Source organism: Aptenodytes patagonicus, chromosome 5 (assembly GCF_965638725.1).
Source record: "Aptenodytes patagonicus chromosome 5, bAptPat1.pri.cur, whole genome shotgun sequence".
NCBI classification, from domain to species: domain Eukaryota; kingdom Metazoa; phylum Chordata; class Aves; order Sphenisciformes; family Spheniscidae; genus Aptenodytes; species Aptenodytes patagonicus.
Window position 1 is genome coordinate 16016367 of NC_134953.1, and position 18362 is coordinate 16034728.

General features: G+C 37.0%; 1 protein-coding gene across 4 annotated transcripts in view; it reads right to left on the reverse strand.

Annotated features, from left to right (window-relative positions):
- Positions 1 to 18362, reverse strand: part of KNDC1 (kinase non-catalytic C-lobe domain containing 1) — a 69574-nt gene that overhangs the window by 37135 nt on the left and 14077 nt on the right. For all 4 annotated transcript variants that reach the window (XR_012995429.1, XM_076338818.1, XM_076338819.1 and 1 more), the window contains exons 4-6: positions 5446 to 5592; positions 3200 to 3317; positions 1818 to 2836 (exon numbers count right to left, since the gene is read on the reverse strand). Coding sequence is in view for 3 of the 4 variants with exons in the window: in XM_076338818.1 (XP_076194933.1) it covers positions 1818 to 2836; positions 3200 to 3317; positions 5446 to 5592 (1284 nt within the window). In the remaining variant the exon portion in view is untranslated. The remainder of the gene's footprint in view (positions 1 to 1817; positions 2837 to 3199; positions 3318 to 5445; positions 5593 to 18362) is intronic.

The following is an 18362-nucleotide window of genomic DNA, read 5'->3' on the forward strand; positions in this document are numbered from 1 at the left end:
TCTTAGCCACCCTCTCCATGATAAGTAACATGCAAATTAATTCCTAGGTTTATACAGTTTAGCATTAAAAAAATAAAGCCTCTATTCAGAAAAAAAAAAAAGAGATTTGCACACAGGATGAAAGACAGTTGTTTCTGTTGCTTGAATACTAAGACATACCTAGATTTCTGTATACTCACAAGCTTTCTCACAAGAAGTCAGTGACTGAAATTGTTAGAAATACAAGCACATCTACCAACTGAAGCAAGTTCATGTAAATCCAGAGTGACAAATGACATAGCAAAAGCAGACGACTTTGGAATTATTATAAATCTGATTATTTCGCGCTCTCTTCTGAATATGTAAGGTTGCATAGTCCAGAGCAGGAAGGGGAAAAAAGAAAAAAGGGATGTGTCTACAATAAATGGATCTTTTCCCAGAGTCTGAAGAATGAACCTGCAGGATTTAAAAACTAAATGAAGGACTCAATATGCATACAACGAGTAACTCCCTCAGAGAGGAAAACCATGCCATGTGGTACTTATCCATATTTACTATCCTCCTGCACTATGAATTTAATAAGTGCACATTATTGAGGGGAGAAGAGACAGGGAAGGGAAAAAAGCATTTAGAACAGAATCTTCATTGTTGCATTAATTTTTTTAGCTATGATGAACCAAAGGATCTTTACACACTTGACAGTCCTAGGTTACTACTCCAGTGGAGGTGTTTGGGCAAGGTGAAAAGAGGGATGGATGCAGACTGAAAATAACCCTAGATGCCACTGCATGGGATGGCTGGAAGACTGGCTATTAGGCAAGGAGAACAAGGTTGAGTTGTCAACTAGACAAGTAAGGAAAAAACCCAACATCTTCACCTAAGCACAATTTCTGGAAATGAAATGTGTGAAGTTTGTGCTGCTCATTTTTATCAAGTCACAGCAAGGCTGGAGAAGCATCAGCCATCCTGCATTTTTAGCCAGCAGCTCTCCTATCACATGGATTGTTTACATCTCTTTGAGCGTGGCACAAGAGAAAACCATCTAGTCAGAGACCAAACTTGTCCACCCTGAAAATATGTAATTTGAGCAGAGAAGAGACCATACTACACTATCTATCAACAAATTCTAGTAGACTAATATCAGCTCTCCCTCTTCTTATTTGGCTATTTATATAGATGAAATGCTTGAGACAACAAATCCATCATATTGTGCACATATTTGAATTCTATCATGAAATATACATAACAAACACAGAGGCAATAATTTAAGAACACAGAACAGATACAGCATATGTACAACTTTCAAAAACTTAAATGCACATGTAGATTTAAAAAAAAAAGTGGATTCTTTTCACCTCCTGAAGCGGATAGGATATTGCCATTGATTTCAATGAGGTCAGGTTTACAGTCAGGAACTCTGCAATTTTTATAAGCACCTGGGAGGCCCACTGCAAGGTAGTGAACTTTATGCATTGACAGTAATGTAAAGAGTTAAAAATCTACATATGTTTTGGTAATGTTCTCTTACAAATGTAATCAACTATTAAGTATGCTGCTCTAACACACTAGCGAGAATACTCCATTTGTAAAAAAAAAAAATTTAAATGAAAGTTGATTTTGCAATAGCATAAATTTCACTGTAGCACTCTACTTTTAAAGAGGAAAAAAGGATCACCATGTTTCCAGTATTAACTCTTTAAGTGTGCAGACTGGCAAAATTCGATTTTCCAGGATGCTAAAGGGGGCGAGGGGGGGAAGCAATCACACAGTATTTAAGCCATTTCATCTCCACATAAGTGACTACAGCAACTGTATAATGAAGACTTTATTTTTACTACCTGCTCATTACTTTTGATTTCTGACCCTCTGCCTCCACAAAGATTATCTTCATTATTGTTTGCGCTCATCGCACCGTTGCTTAATTCTGGAGACCTAATCAGGTTTGATCCGTATCTGTTCCCACTGGGTTTTGTCGTTAACACTGGAGCCATCTTGTTAAAATGTGGTAAAGAATTTTCATTTGACCCTTGAAAAGTTTCAGAAGAATCTTCCAATGCCATGTAATTGTCTAGCGTTTTTGCTCCAGCAATTAATCGATTCGGGCCTTTTAGCATACCAGCTGTGTTTGGCATTTCAGAGGTAGCATCAGAACAGTCTTCTTTGTGATCGGATGAAACAAAACCTATCTTTTTAGCATTAATAAGTGACATATGTTCTTCTAGATTCATGCCAGACACCTGTGTGCATACACACGGAGCTTCTAAATGAAGATCATTAACCTGGTGATTCTTTGGTTCTATTTTTGGTGGACTAAGAGCAAATGAATTAAGATTTCCCTTTGAAAAAGCAACCTCATTATTATTGTCTAGAGGTAGTGACTCTTGTGTTAGCAAGTGATTTTTCCTAGCCAGTGATCCACTGTTGGTTACAGGAGTAAAAAAGTTGTTTGTATCTGCAGGTTCAAGTGGTAGCTTTGGAAAGGTTTTAATTTTTCTCAAAGAACCTTTCTTAAAAATGCTATCTCTCTCCAGGTCAATAACACATGATTTTACATCCAAAGCAACACTAGCAAAACTGTCAGTATGCACTGCATGTTTGTCCTCTTCTTTGCTCTTTGTAGCTTGAGTTGTAAGTTGAGAATGTTGAGTTTTCTCATTATCCAGATCAATTTGCATTTCCTTTAAACCACTTTCTATGCCAGTCACCATAGTAACTACAGAAGAGTCCTTATGACAGGTAGCTGTCACATCTTCCACTGCAGACGAATCACCTGTTATGTTGTTTTTCTCATTTGAATATAATTTAGATCCCAAACTTCTCTGACACATTCTTCCCTTCCACATGTTATCACAGACATCTAGATGCAAAAAACAGATGCTTATATTAAATGTGTATTTAAACCTCCTAATCTTTCTTAGTAAATCTTTATATTGCTTTTTCTGCCACTGCTGTTATTTATCTTCAGTATGTTACAAAAATTAACTATTTCCGGACAAGTCACTTTTAATCATAAAGTGTACTCTGAATACAGTAATTATGTTCATTAAGAGTTGTATGGCCCCTGCTCCCCACCCCCAATCCACAAATATTTCATAATTACTTTTTGATACCTAGAAAGGAACCTATAACAGGAAAGTACACAAACATAGTATTTTAAAAATCATTAGATGTCAGGCAATCTGAAATTCTAAAGTTCTTAGATTTTACATTTTAAGGTTACCTTGAGAAGCACCAAATGATTCAATTGAAAGAACCCTTCTTCCAACAGCAGACAGGCTTCGACAAATATTACTTGATGAAGCAATCTTCAGTTTTTCTTCACATAATGACAAAATGCTCTAGAGAAAATTAGTGTTAAATACTTATTTAATAATGAACAGATTTGTGAATTTTGACTAAAGTGAATCATGTTAACTCACAGTATATCTGAATTTATACGATGCTACATTGGAGGTCTTTGTTGCACTGTTCATTATACTGTGTGTTTCTATTGCGTGGATAAATTAATTTCTTATTTTTTACCATGGGCTATCATGAAATCATTTAATACAGTTCAAGTTCTAGCCTACAGTTAGAACACTAAGAACAACCAATAAAAATTACTAATCTTAAATGTTATCCTTTATGAATAACATACTGAAAACGTAAAAAGCCGGAGTGTGGATTATTTTTTTAAACAGCCATTGATTCCCTTGAATGGAGTGACAGGATGATGGATGTTTTTATTACCGAAATTACATTAAAAGTAAATCCTGACTTTTAAAAACTGCAAAATACAAATATCTATAAAGCACTATTCCCAATTAGAGAAAACAATCATTATCAGATCACAAGAAGAAACAGTATTATACGTCTCTAATCTGCAGCGTGAGCACCATTTGATGGCATTAGCACTGGTCTCACACACAATTAACTACAGACATTCACACATTTAAAAACCTGTCACCATGGGCAGGAAGTAGAAGAGGGCGGCCTCTCCAAATGCATCCCACTGTTTCGTCAGTAACTGTTCCTAGATAAACACTGATGAGACCTCATACAGCTCTGAGGAGCTGCTCTTACTTCCCCATTAACCTGCTCAACTGCTCTTCTGCTGTTGTGAGTGGAAGGAAGAAAATGGCTCTGTTGGTTCACATATCAGATTGAGGAAGGACAAGAAAAAGAGAGACAGGTGTCCAGCTGTGCTGGAGTCTAGTGAAAAGCCTAGAAAAGTCTATGGGTTTTCCTTCCATATAGCTCCCCCCACTCCTTTCCACCCAAGAAAGGGCACAGTGGAAAAGGAAGGGAAAAAGAGAACAGATAGTCACAAAGCTACATTCATATATCATCCTAGACCAGCCTTGACCCACTCTATTTTTGGGCTGATGTAAGTAGTCAGTAATAGCTTTCAGGGATTATAGACCAATTGGAGATGATAGGGAGTGCAATACAATCCCTTTCCTGACTATGCTCGAAAGTAAACAAATAGAAATACAGGAGTTGATCAAGTAGGCTCTATGTCAGGAATGGTCTCCTGCCTGGGCAGTCCTCAACCAGGGAGCCAATATTATTTGCTTTATAAAAATGAATCTATTTCATTCTTTGGTTGCAGCACTCTTTCTGCAAAGTATTGATTACAGGTGCTATACCATTTAGAATATACACTATCAGCTCGGGGGGGGGAAGAACAGAAAAGTAGATAGCACTATTATGAAGTAGAAGAACTGAAGCCAAGAAAAGTCATATTTGGACAACTGTTATTCTCTGGCTACAGTCTGAAAGTCTGCAAAAACAATGCATTAAAGGTAAACTTTCATACATCAATGTCAAATAACACTGTATTAGGTAACCAACTTTTAGAATGTAAATTCTCTGAAAACATCTTGAAAACTCCTATATATCTTCAAATTCTTTCTAAAAATTAAAGGTAAAATAAGAGGCTAAATGGAATAAAATACAAAAATAATTAAGATATCTAATCAAATACTACTAAGCATTTATATATTTATGGAAAAACTAGTTAGTAGTAATGCTTTGAACAACACTGCTTTGAACATGCCAAGGAACAGACGTTTCCTGGGGCATGGCTCCCTCCATCCCCTTCTTAAATGCAATCCAAACATCATTTGAGGCACCATATGAATTTCACAGCATAATGCCTGTGCTCTTGCTTCTAATGACTCACTCTCTTTGCAAACTAAACATTAAATGGGAAGAAACAGTTAATGAGAAAATTTAAATCCACAAGTGTATTCACCCAACCTTCTTAAAAATCAAAACACCGTAAAACATTTACATCTGCTTTTCAGGTTGTATCTCCATTAGAGTAGGAAGAAAGAAGAATTTCTGCTGAGTCTGGGAAAACCTCAGCTTTCTTGCAAAATCTAGGCATATTACATATAAAGACCATCTCTCTATTAATGAGCACACATACAGAAATATTTTTGTCACTTTTTTAAAACAGAAAATTATGTAGGGCTGTTTTACCTCAATATCTGGCCTATTTTCAGGATTCTCTTCTTGCATTTGTTCCAGTAGAGTATGCAGATCTTGCCCAAATTCTGATTCTGTCTCAGGTTCTACTATATATTCTATTGCTGCTTTCAACGTTGCACCCAAAGAATAGATATGTGCCTGCATGAAGTTTAATAAAAAAAGGCATTAAACATGCTACCAATTCCCTCTCTCCTGCCAAAAAAAAGCTCTGAGATCACAAGGGATACAGCTTACATTGTTTTCATTTTTAACTTACAAGGTAACAGTTTACTGGAAAGGTGGTTTAATTTAAACCAGAGGAACAAAACAGGCTTCAGTCCTGCTTTGGGGGATACGCTTGTTGCAAAGAAAGAGAAATAACCCTGTGGGGTCCAGCTAGAACCTTTTTTCTTCCTCACCAGTAATCAGTATTACAATTGTTCATCGGCTACAGTTAAATATAAAAGTCAGCCCCCTGTGTGTGTGCAGGTAATATTTAAGTTAGAAGCATGCTGGGAGATTAAAGTGGCATTCCTTTTAGCAGGGGGAAAAAAAAAATTAGTTTGACAAAAAACTTCATATATAGCAGTATTTTATAAGTGCTATCAAGCATAAAGAAAGCAAGCAAAAACAATACAGCCTAATATCACTTGCCTCTGAAGACACTTTTGAAAGGATTTTAAGAAATACTCCACGTTTGCCACCTCTGCTTTTCTTAAAGCCCACAACCTTGTGATGAGCTCCAATAAAAATGGAGGTGAGCCAACAACTTTCTTCAGTCTAGTGCTAATGCATTAGATTTGCCATACAACACAGCTACCTCTTAATTTTAGAAGTTTTCTGCTTCTTAAAAAAAAAAAAAGACCTTTTCAGATCTGCTTTAGTAGTAATGGTAATTTATCCATGATGGCTTGTATTTTATTTTTATGTTCCATTCAGAGAACACAATTCAGTAAAATTTATAACCAAGACTATAAGTGCAAGTTTGTGTAATCATTTCAATGGTGATGCAGTACAGCCAGCAATTCAAGTGTACTGAACACTGCCCTCTCAGGTTTACAAATACATACATAAATAAAAGAATGACCAGATTTGTACATTAAATCTGGTTGTACTAATGCATTTGCTATATGCGTTACTATTTTTCACCCTACAGAGAAGACTGACTCTATGGTGAAGAGTAATTTCCTCCCTCCGCCCCCCCAAATTTTCTCATTAAGGCGTATTATTGTCTCTAAATTGTATGAAGGGGAGGTGACTTGTTCCGCAGGTATGCATATATATTTACTTTTTAGTGAGGCAGGGCACCTCCATGAAGGGGAGTGCAACACTGCCTCCTTAGGAAGCTCTGTGTGTGTGAGCATGTAGCTTGGACAGTTCCACTTCTCCCCCTTCCTCCGTGCCCCCCCAAACAAAGAAAGCATAAACTAGTGCTGACTGCTGGATCTAAAGTCTTAATTTACCCTTGGGACACATCAAAATTAGGACAAAGGTCAGAAAAACAAACCACATGTCATCTGATCTAAAAAGAAGAGATCAAAAACTTTTTTTGCAAAGCAGTAATTTCAGTCTCGAGTTCTACACTATTATACAACTTCACCATTAAGCAGAAGAGGTAACTGAAGACTTATTTTTCTTTTGAGAATCTCAGAGGAACTCAGACAGGAGCTGTTACAATTTTTATTTTGATTTAGCAGAAGAATGAACACTGTTCATCTATTCCAAGAGTACGAGTTACTTACACAAACACCCCCCACCCCCCACCCCCGATTAAGCTACTATAACCCACTTAGCAGCAGTAGCCCGGCTGAACTACACTGTCCACAGACTGGCATGATTTTTTTTTTTTGGTAAGATAAACCAGACTATATTGGCAAAAGGATACGAAACTATGAAGCCTGAGCAAATAACGCACTAATGAGGTGATGGGAAGATGGGAAGACAGTTATTTCTTCGTACTTCCTGAAGTTACCACTACCCCCCCCCCCCCTACTTATTTCAGCTGCAGAAAATGAACTCCACCCCGGACTAACAGAGCTACTCACAAAGGAAGCACAACTCCTATTAATAAATGTTTAGAGGATGATGGTCTTAGAGTCCACACAAGTTAACTTGCTATAAAACTAACTAGGTATAAATTAACACCTTTCTAAGCCTGCCCAAGACTGAAGGCCGGTAACTGCATTAAAAAAAAAAAATCTAGATTTATACTTCAGTATATTCCAATCTGTGGAAGAAATTTAACCAAAATTCCTTCCCCAACATCCAAGAATTTATGAAGATGGTTTTAAGGTTTTTTTGTGCAGACTATTTCATAAGCTTTTGAACAGTGAAGAGGACGTGTAAGGTGTAGAACTTATTCCTTTACTTTGATATTAAATACTCTGTTTCAGTGAGCTATGTCATTTTGCATTTCTTAATGGACAGTATAACAAAACTCAACATAAAGTTAGAGAAGAACAAGGAAACAAAGACAAACTCTTAAAAATATAATACAGCTCTATTTAAAGAACTTTTTGTATAAATGTAACATTGTAGTTTAATATACTCGATATTAGTAAGTTATTCCATGTATTTGATATGATCTGCAACAAGGGACATCGCCTCTGTTCCACAAATTGACTTTAATAAATAAAGAAATTAATCACCCCTCTAAGAACCATAGGAAAAAAATCATAATGTACAAGTTATGGATGTAAACTATGCAGACCAAGCAATGTCAGAATACCAGATTAAATAATGCCATATAGTGTGGGGACAACTTTGAATTCAGAAGGTACTTCTGAACAGAATAACCAATTTCAGCCTCCCTGTGCCACTCCTAACACCAGGAATGGGTAGGAGAATTGCTTTATTAGGAAAATTTACTTTTAGACTCTAACATCAACTATAAAACTGACACCAAGCTTCACTGATGATACTTTAAAGATAATATATTGCTTATGTGCTTTTACGTCATGGGGCAAAAGTAAGCAATTTGTACTCTATCAGCAAACCTTGCACTTCTATTTATTCAGTATAGTGTTCTGTTTACAGAAATGCTAATGTTAACAAAGGCAGCAGCAGCAAAAAAAATTAATCTCCTTATTCATTCGGGGGGGGGGGGCGGGGCAGGGAAAGAGAGAAAAAGCAACTAAGACTCAGCCTCCAGAAACAGATAATGTTGTAACACTTGGCATGTCCTTAACAACTCACATCAAGAGACAGGCTGTAGCCATGAAGTAAGAATTAAAAACAGTTTACCTCAAATTGTCAACTTACTTGACGTATTTCTTTTTCCCTGTTTGGCATTTAGCAAACAGAATACTTGTGGGAAACTCAGTGAACTAGAATATGGATGGAAGAGATTCTTGTTCCTGCCTCCTTTTTTTTGTTCAGTTCAAAAGTGGTATTTTGCATGTGTCTATAGGCATCACTTTCAAGGCTATTTCATCATTTGGACATTACCTGTATGGTTAAGCCTCTCCAAGAGATGCGTGTGATTCCTCAGCATCTGATTTAATTTACACAATGTAGTGTCTATTCCAAATACACAGTACATAAGAATAAACAAGAGTTTATCTAGTCTTCTCTCAGTAAGAAATTTATAAGAAAAAGTATCTTATAATACAGAAGAATAAGAAAGCATATTTGAATATAATCTAACTATATACAACTCAAATACCAACTCCAAAAACAGGACAAAAAGATGAGGAACTTTACTTTGAAGGAACAAAAAAAATGTGCCTTTTGACAAATTTCCTTCATCTCCATGAGGATGGATGTGGACGTTATAGGACACAGGAACAGGAAGGGCAGGGCAACGTATTACCTCATCCCATTTTTTCCAATTAATAATTTCTGTTCACTGTGGGGCATAACTCGTATCCCCTAGTCTCATATCCCCTTAAAAGCACAAGTCTGAGATGCAACCAGACAGGCTTCCACTCCCTCCATTTTGCTGTCCTGTTTTAAAGAAGTTCACTGCATCTTTTCTTGTACAAGGGAAAGGCCAGTCTCATATTGAATAAAGAAAGAATTTTTTTCCCCACTGTCCTGGTTTTGGCTGGGATAGAGTTAATTTTCTTCCTAGTAGCTGGTATAGTGCTGTGTTTTGGATTTAAAAACACGTCGAGGTTAAACCACGACACCCACACAGAAAATTGTTCTGTTGAGATACTTCCTTTCCTCTGACACCCAGGAAAGCCATATTGAAGATGGCCATTTCGATTATCATAGCTTGTAATTAATTTCTTATGTCAAAACATTTACTGGGAACTTCAACATCTCTTCCAACATGAAACTTTCTTTAATGTAAATCCCCTTTTTACCTTTCCCCTCTCCCAGCTCCCCAAACACCACCACCCCCACAAGAAAAAGGGGAAAGAAAATCCAGCTATTTAATTAATTTCCTGAGCTGGCAGTAAACACAGTTAATATGTAAGGTACTCCATTGTAACCTTAAGTCTCCTGTCTGAACTGGAGCAATGAGAAAATGAGTTTGTGATTATCCACTAGGTGGGGCGTTCCCCAAGTTCATGCATCAAATCTGCTGCTTCTACTTACCACACTGTTTAGGCTTAGGAAGAAAATTTCACTTTCTGGGAAAGGAGAGCAAGATGGTAAATGCAATAAATAAAGCAAATTAGTAAGTATAAAATATCTAATGCTCACTAGAAGGGACTGCTCTCAAAAACACTCTCACAATTAAGCTAAGGGTTTTTTGTTTTTTTTTTTTTACTATGTTATAAGGAGAGTAACAAACAAATAGGAAAGGGCAGCAAATCTCCTGGAAGACAAGCAAAAACTGGTACTGTATTGGCAGTTAGGAATTTTCTTAAAGACTTAAGAGGGGTTTTTTTCCTTAGTTTCTGAAAAAACCCACCTGTTTTAAATCTAGCTAAAGAGAATAGTTTTTGAATTATAGGAACTTTTGCATTACAGGATAATAATATTAATAGCTGATAAATAACATGCATTTCAAGAAAGATCCAAAAAAAAAAAAAACCAAAACAACCTCTTCACAATTCCTAAAGAGACTTTTAAGTTAAAGACTAAATGTAACTTGTTACAAAAAATACACATACTGTGCTGGCAAGACTGCACTAGAGTATCAGCTTTAAAAAGAATGGGGGGAAAGGGAGGAAGTCGCATTAGGAAACTGGATCTCCAGATTTAGTCTTAGAGAATACATCTACTCTTAGGCCAAAGTTAGCAAGTGTAACAAGAATCATAGGTAAAATCATAATTGTATGCATCACTGGGAAGGCCATCATGGAAATAAAGTGCCCTTTAAAAAAATCAAAATGGCAACACGAAGAAAAGTTGTTTGAGAAAAGTCACAAGTATGATTTGCAGTCCTGAAAGTCTTCCTTTCAGCAACAGGCTAAGGGAGCTCATGTATTTCAGAGAAGAATTTGAAGGTCATAATCATACAAGTAGCTTCAAATCAAGATAACGTCTAATATTAGAGTGGTTTCCAAGACACAAAGGCATAACAAGACTTAAAAGTAAAAAAAAAAAAAAAAAGAAAAAGAAAACAGAAAAAAAAAAGAGAACCAGACAAAAATTCAAAAGGTGAAGATACTACGTATTTTTAAAATGTTCAGGCTAAGTACTGGAAGCACTTACCAAGGGAGAGGACAGCTTCTGCCATCATGTTAAAGTTTTATATCATGAGTGAAATATATTCAAAAAGGCTTCTGTCAGTTCCAATCAAAAGTTACTTGGCTTGCTGCATGCCATTTTATGACCATTTAACACTATAGGAAGTGAAATCAGAGAACAGTAATGATCCACTCTAGTTTTAAAATCTGCAAATCAAAAGATCAGGAGAGGAAGTAAAAGCTCCAAGCCTACACACAGTGTGACAGAGGCTCTGTTGTATTACTGCTTGGCAGGGCTAAAGAGCTAAGCTTCTATAGGAACTCATACTTGCAGACAAACACTACAGAAAAAAAGCTGACAAAAGAGCTTTTGAATAGTGACTGCATAAGCATTTAGCATATTGCAATTACGACTAATGACCTTTACATTTTGTATTGAGATTTCACTGAGTTCAGAAATGTAGGTCTTCAGCAGAACTGAAAAAGACAGACCATAATAGAACTAATACTTCCTGTAAAATATTTCTGACTAAATGATAAACTACAGGAATAATCTAAGTCAATTCTTGGTTTTGACATTCATAGCTGACCCTTAGTTTACTTTGCAGTTTTTGCTTTTTTTATTGAGATTGCTGCACTTATATAGATGTTTCCACACTTTCACAATTCAAAGCATTTAAAGGTTCCGTAAATGAAAGCTTCAATGTTGTTATAAAACTCAAAGTTTTATAAACAAATTCAAGCTAATGCTTGAGAAAATTACTATTGGGAGAAAACATTTAATATTTACCTATGTCTTTTCTCAATGTACTCACTCTAAAATGCACTATTTTTACGCAAAAGAAAGTCAGACAGTAATATTCTTCAGCAACAAAATGAAAGGGAAATAGGCCTATTATTTTTAATAGTTTTCTTCATTGCAAAGGGACTAAACGCCTTTCCGCATAACTATAATTACTGGAAAGTGCTGTAGTAAATATTAGCTTTTTATTCATTTGGCACTTTGGATGTGTAGATAATTAGTCCGCAGAATGTGCTAAAAGTGCTAAACCACTGTAGACTATTCACAAAACACATACTCTAGCTTGAATTGGTAGCAAATGCTAGAAAAACAACATTTTCAACCAAAGCTATACTTGCAGTTTGTCCCTTCTAACTACAGTTGCTACTTAGCTTTGTCTGAAAAAATTCTCCCCCAAAAGACTTCTAAAAAAAATGGGCAAAAAAAAATGCAGCTACAGGTCAGATTTTCTCAAATAATCCGCTCACAGCTGAAGTTTGCAGGTATTTCAACTCTCAGATTGCCTTTTAATTTACCTAACAACTAAGTGAAAGCTTTCAAGTTTTAATATGTTCTTAGGCAAATGTCAGGTAATCAGTTTGCATCACAAAACACAAGCAAGGCTTCATAGATACAATCATCGAAAAAGTAATGCTACAACAGCATAAGGAGAAATGAACTAAGTAAAATCTAAATGCACTTGGAAAGAGCATTATCACATATACTATGACTGAATGTTGTCTAGTCCCTACATTTTACTATGTTTTGTTTCTTGTGACCTCTATTTATATCATTCAGTTTGAACTGAGGAACTCTACCTAGTACATCACTCTAATCTCACTGTTTTGTACTTGCGGGCTTCTTGTCTGTGATGGTTCATGACAACTGTTTTTTGTCCATGAATTTGTCTAAGCTTTATCCACACGCAACCCTTTTGCAGCAAGAATTTCCACAGGTTACCGCATAAAAAAAGAACTATTTCCTCTTGTTTGAGTCCACCTGTGTTCATCTCATTGTTGCCACCCTTCATTTATGAGGGCTGGCAAATACTCGCTCTGTGGCTGCCACTATGGCATACTTCACAGATTTCTAGCATAACTTCTCCCTCAGGGCATTCTCTTCAAGGCTAAAGAATATTACTCTAAGTAATTGCTTCTTTTATGAATGCTGTTTCACCATCTGGTCCTGGAAATTTATTTTACTGCTAATTTCGTCAACTTGGTCACTAGTCTATTCTGACAAAGAAGAGTTGCAATGTAAGAACCTCCTGAAGGTCCTACAAGATGAAAATGGGTTAAAAAAATTAAACAGATTTTCTGCTATGGCTTTCTTTGAAAAACTCTTTTGTATCTTGTTCATCTGCAATCATCGCAGACTTGGGCAGCATTTCTGTGCTTTGATAGATTTGGAAAAAAACCTGCTAGTTTTTCAGACTTTTGTAAGCTTTTTGCATACTTTTTGACTTACTGCTAATCACCTCCTTAGGCTGCTGTATACAAACCTCTTTTCAGGTTTTTTTTGAGATCTTCTTTGATAGGAGATACATATTTGTTAAAAAAAAAAAATCATACAATAGGTTTACAGCAGTCTCCATGCTACCTGCAAACACTTTATTTTAACAGCCATATGTTTTGGCTTTCCGTATGGCTATGTAAAACACAGGTGACTGCTGCCCATAGACTAAATTGCCAGCATCTATAGCAGTAATTATTTTGAAAAGCAATATTGTCCATCCAGAGCTACACCCAGAGAGGGAAAAAAAAAAACCAACAAAAGAGGTAGAAAATACAAACTTTTCTATTGGACCTCAATATCCTTTCAAGAAGCTGTTACCCTAACTATTGTAGTGAAGACTGAGATACATCTTGAGCCACTGGCAGCCACCTTTGTAAACATTCATTTCACTTTAAGTCACACAAAGATGAACATACACAGAAGCTTGACCAAATTTAAACCATGCTATGTGCATGAAATTACTCGTGTTTGCAGGGTGAGAACACAAATTAAGAACAGGTTTCTTACACTTCCATCCCATTTTCAGGCTCCCTTAATCACAAAGATCAGCACCCCAACATGGATGAATAGCACACCAATTGACTCCTCTCCTGCAGGACTGTAGAAGTATAATTATGACAGATAAGGAAGAACATTGCAATAAAACTGCTGGAGACCTCAGAGGTTAGATAGCAAAAGTTAGACACATTTATCTCTAAAGCTTCTTGAACACTATGATATTTTTAAACTCCCTTTGAAACTGAGTTTCATGTGTCACAACTCTCCTTATGATTTATCAGCCATTAACCTCCTTACTTTTAAGTTACCTGCCATAGGTAATTCATTTATCACTTAATTAAACTAACACAATTTATTCCCTGTAGGCATAGAAAAAGGAAACCTGGGAAACAGTTATATGGATGCTGAACAAACTAGCTCTGTCTTCTCTCAACTGTATAAATATAAGATTTTTTTCATTGTATGGCAAATACGATGTTATTTGTAGTTATTGAAGTTATTTGTTTAAAAAAAAGTATATTCTTTTTATCTTAAACCTAAGAGAAGGTGCCTACTGGTAAAGTCTGTCACTCTTTGAGCTGAGTAATGCACTCACACAATCCTGTGTTGGGGGATGCTTATTCCACATTTTGGAGCTAAAGAACTGAAGTGCAACACTTCCAATTAAGAACACTATGGGCCAATAAACTCAAATAGCATCCCAGTTCCTTTACCATGCCATGAATCAATGACATCAGGACTCTGATATGTAAAATATTTGTTGCTGTACGGTAACCAGTTCACGCTTCTTTGAAGTAATAATCTATGTAGATTTTTTTTCTAATTTTTTTCTACAAGGAACATATATAGAACTGCAAATGTAAAAAGCTGGCCAAACACTTATGAACTTACCCCACTGCATAATATCTTGTTAAGACCGCATTCAAAACACCAATTTTCACAGAACAGCTGTAGGTGACTGAAATAGCAAATGAGTAGGTAGCTCTCATTGCATATACCAGGAATGTAAACAGAGGAGGGTAAACAGGAAGGATTTGGTTTGTTTTTTTTTTTTGGGGGGGGGGGGGGGGGGGGGAGGAGAGGGTTGGGGGCTGGTTTTGGTTTGGTTTTTTTTCTGTTTGTTTGTTTCATACGGGAATGATTTCTGCAGAAATAAACCTTGCTCCTCCTTCCCTATTCAGGCATAGAACTCATGTATGATGTGATAGGACTTGAACTGTATAGCGCAAACAAAAAAAAATTTTACAAGGGAAGTGTAACATACATATTTCATTCATGTGCTTCTTCAAAAACTAATTAGATCGGCATCCCTGAGTAAAAAGCAACACCTGTTGCCATTACAATTGAGAAAGGAGGAGTGTTTTGTGGTTTGTTGGGGTTTTTTTTCTGGTTTTTTTTTGTTTTAAACTTGGTGAAAGGACTCAAAAGTTCAAGAATTCTGGAGTATGTAGATACTAACAGGTTTATACCCGTTTGGGGTGCATCAAACACAGCATAACCAGCTAGTCAAGAGAGGTGATTATCCTGCTGTATTCAACATTGGCGTGGCCTCACCTCGAGTACTGTGTGCAGTTCTGGGCCCCACAATTTAAGAAGGATGTGAAGGTCCTCAAATGTATCCAGAGGAGGGCAACAAAGCTGGTGAAAGGGCTGGAAGGAATGTCCTATGAAGAGTGGCTAAGGACTTTGGGCTTTTCTAGTTTGGAGAAAAGGAGGCTGAGGGGCAACCTCATCGCTCTCTACAGCTTCTTGAGGAGGGGAAGTGGAGAGGGAGGTGCTGAGCTCTTCTCCCTGGTATCCAGTGATAGGACACACGGGAATGGTTCAAAGCTGCACCAGGGGAGGTTTAAGACTGGACATTAGGAAGCATTTCTTTACGGAGAGGGGGGTCAAACATTGGAACAGGCTTCCTAGAGAGGTGGTCGATGCCCCAAGCCTGTCTGTTTAAGAGGCATTTGGACAATGCCCTTAACAACATGCTTTAACTTTTGGTCAGCCCTGAATTGGTCAGGCAGTTGGACTAGACAATCATTGTAGGTCCGTTCCAACTGAAATATTTTATTCTAAAACCTGCTCCAGTGGTCATCTAAGAAAGCCTAAGTCACTTGCAATGCATTTCCCAGGAGACAAGATCCTCACTTCCAAAGCATGTTCTCAATTGTTCTTTGAAGCTTTTTTGAAATGCTGTAACTAAAGAGAATGATGTGTGAGTGACAACTATTTTGTCATAATCCTGAAGGCTCTGTTGACTAAATCTCAAGCAACCTAAAAGATAATTCTATGACCCTCTAATTCACAGTGAAATCTGGACTAGTCTCAAAATTTTATCTGGAGATTAGGTAGTCATCCATTCTGCCATCTACTTCTAAGTGAATCAGTTCCCAAACATTTCAAAAGGAAGGTGGTGTTTAGGAATGTTCTCATACACTGGCGAAATGGCTCTATTTTCAGTTCATGCAAATGGTAAAAATGAATTGTTTGCCATTGTTCCAGGAAGCATAAAGTCTCCAGATCCAGTATAGCAATGCTCATGGATCTTTTAGTGACCTGAATATCCATGTGAAACAGACGAAAGTCATGAATGAGAAATCTTTTGACATCAAGTAATGACAAGGAGTAATTTTGCTGGAGGTCTTCATGTTGCCTTTAAGGGTTCAGGCTTACATTTCAAAAGCATTTTTGAACATTCTAAAGAGCAAATGATGGAAATAAGCAGAGAGTGCAATAGAAAACTAAGTTCTGCCAGTAAGACCAGTATGATGATGGGTCCAAAGAATGAGTTTGAATGGGTAGCACCAAAAACTGACAGATAATTCTACTAGGACTAAGGAAGACAACTCCATCATCCAGCTGAGAAAGTATCAGTACTAATCAGAAGAGTTTATGTGGAAGAGGCTGGAGATAAACAACTGATCCAAAACATTTGTGCATCTTTAACATTAAGGAGCCTAGAGTTTTATGACACTGCACAAGCATAACAGGAGAAAACAATCTGTCCTCTCTTCCATAGATTTTCGCTCATATGGGAACTATCTGCAAATTTATCCAACACAGCTCCTCAGGCTTCTGAAAGAGTAAACTTCAACTACCACAAGAACCAACTGTTATAAGACAGAACATCAAGTTCTCTTTTCGCTCCCAATCTTTCCCTCACAAAACCAAAAATCCTCAAATAAGCTGATCTGAAAAATGCTTTTGTACAAAGAATAATCTTTCTCAATCTTAAGGAAAGTATGTATCTTAGCTTTAATAATGCCTTCTTATAGCAACCTAATAGCCGAGTAAGGAAGAAGCCTAAAATACTATATATTTTCATTGAGCAGGTTACCTGCACAGCCAGTCATTTCTCTTCTGAGGACATTTTTCTGCCTAAGAGACAGACTATTCCTGATAAAAATAGAAGTCAGTTTGTGAAAAGTTGTGTTTCAGATTTAGAGGCAAAACTGTAAAAACACTGTCAATATGCTCAAAAAGCCAGCCAGAAAAGACCAATATGACAACTTTACAAGCCCAACTTCAGAACTAAGCAACAAGCTGTAGGTTTTTGAGGTAATCAAATTATAAACTTGTCCTGGTTTTGACAGGGATAGAGTTAATTTGCTTCCTAGTAGCTGGTACAGTGCTGTGTTTTGGATTTAGGACAAGAACAATGTTGATAACACACCGATGTTTTAGTTGTTGCTAGGTAGTGCTTACACTAGCCAGGGACTTTTCAGCTTCCCATGCTCTACCGACTGAGAAGGCTGCAGGTGCACAAGAAGCTGGGAGGGGGCACAGCCAAACTGGCCAAAGGGACATTCCATATCATGTGATGTCATGGTCAGTACATAAACTGGGGAAAGCTGGCCGGGGGGGCCGCTGCTCAGGGACTGGCTGGGCATCAGTCGGCAGGTGGTGAGCAATTGCACTGTGCATCACTTGCTTTGTATATTATTATTATTACTACATTATTATTGTTATTATTATTTTATTTCAATTATTAAACTGTTTTTATCTCAACCCATGAGTTTTTCTCACTTCTACTCTTCCAGTTCTCTCCCCTCTCCCACCGGGGGGGAGGGGGGGAAGTGAGCAAGCAAGCGGCTGCACGACAAAACTTTAAGATATTCTATACATTAAAAAAAGAAAAAGACTGCTGTAAAAAAATTAAATAATCCTGTTGGCCTCATATTCTTCCTTCAGTTAGCTCTTTGTGTAAAGCAACTAAAGGGTGACATTTGCTCAGTACTAAATTCCTGAATGGAACCTCAATTGGGCTGATGATGTAGAAGCAAGAGCAAGAGGATTCCATTTCCTCTTCTATAGCACAGTAGACGCATAGTTAACCAAATAAAAGTCAGTTATTTTTGTCACTGAAGGAAAAGACAGCTTTAAATAACACTCAGAAGATGGAATGGTTTAGACTACAGGAGGAGGTAAGTTACCATTTGCTGATGACAAGCCTTGCTGCTGTTAGATAGAATTAGTCTCAAGAGGAGGCTACATGAAATTAAGGGAAACAGAACTCAAGAAAAAAGGCACTAGGTGTTTCAAAAGACTTATTTTCCCCA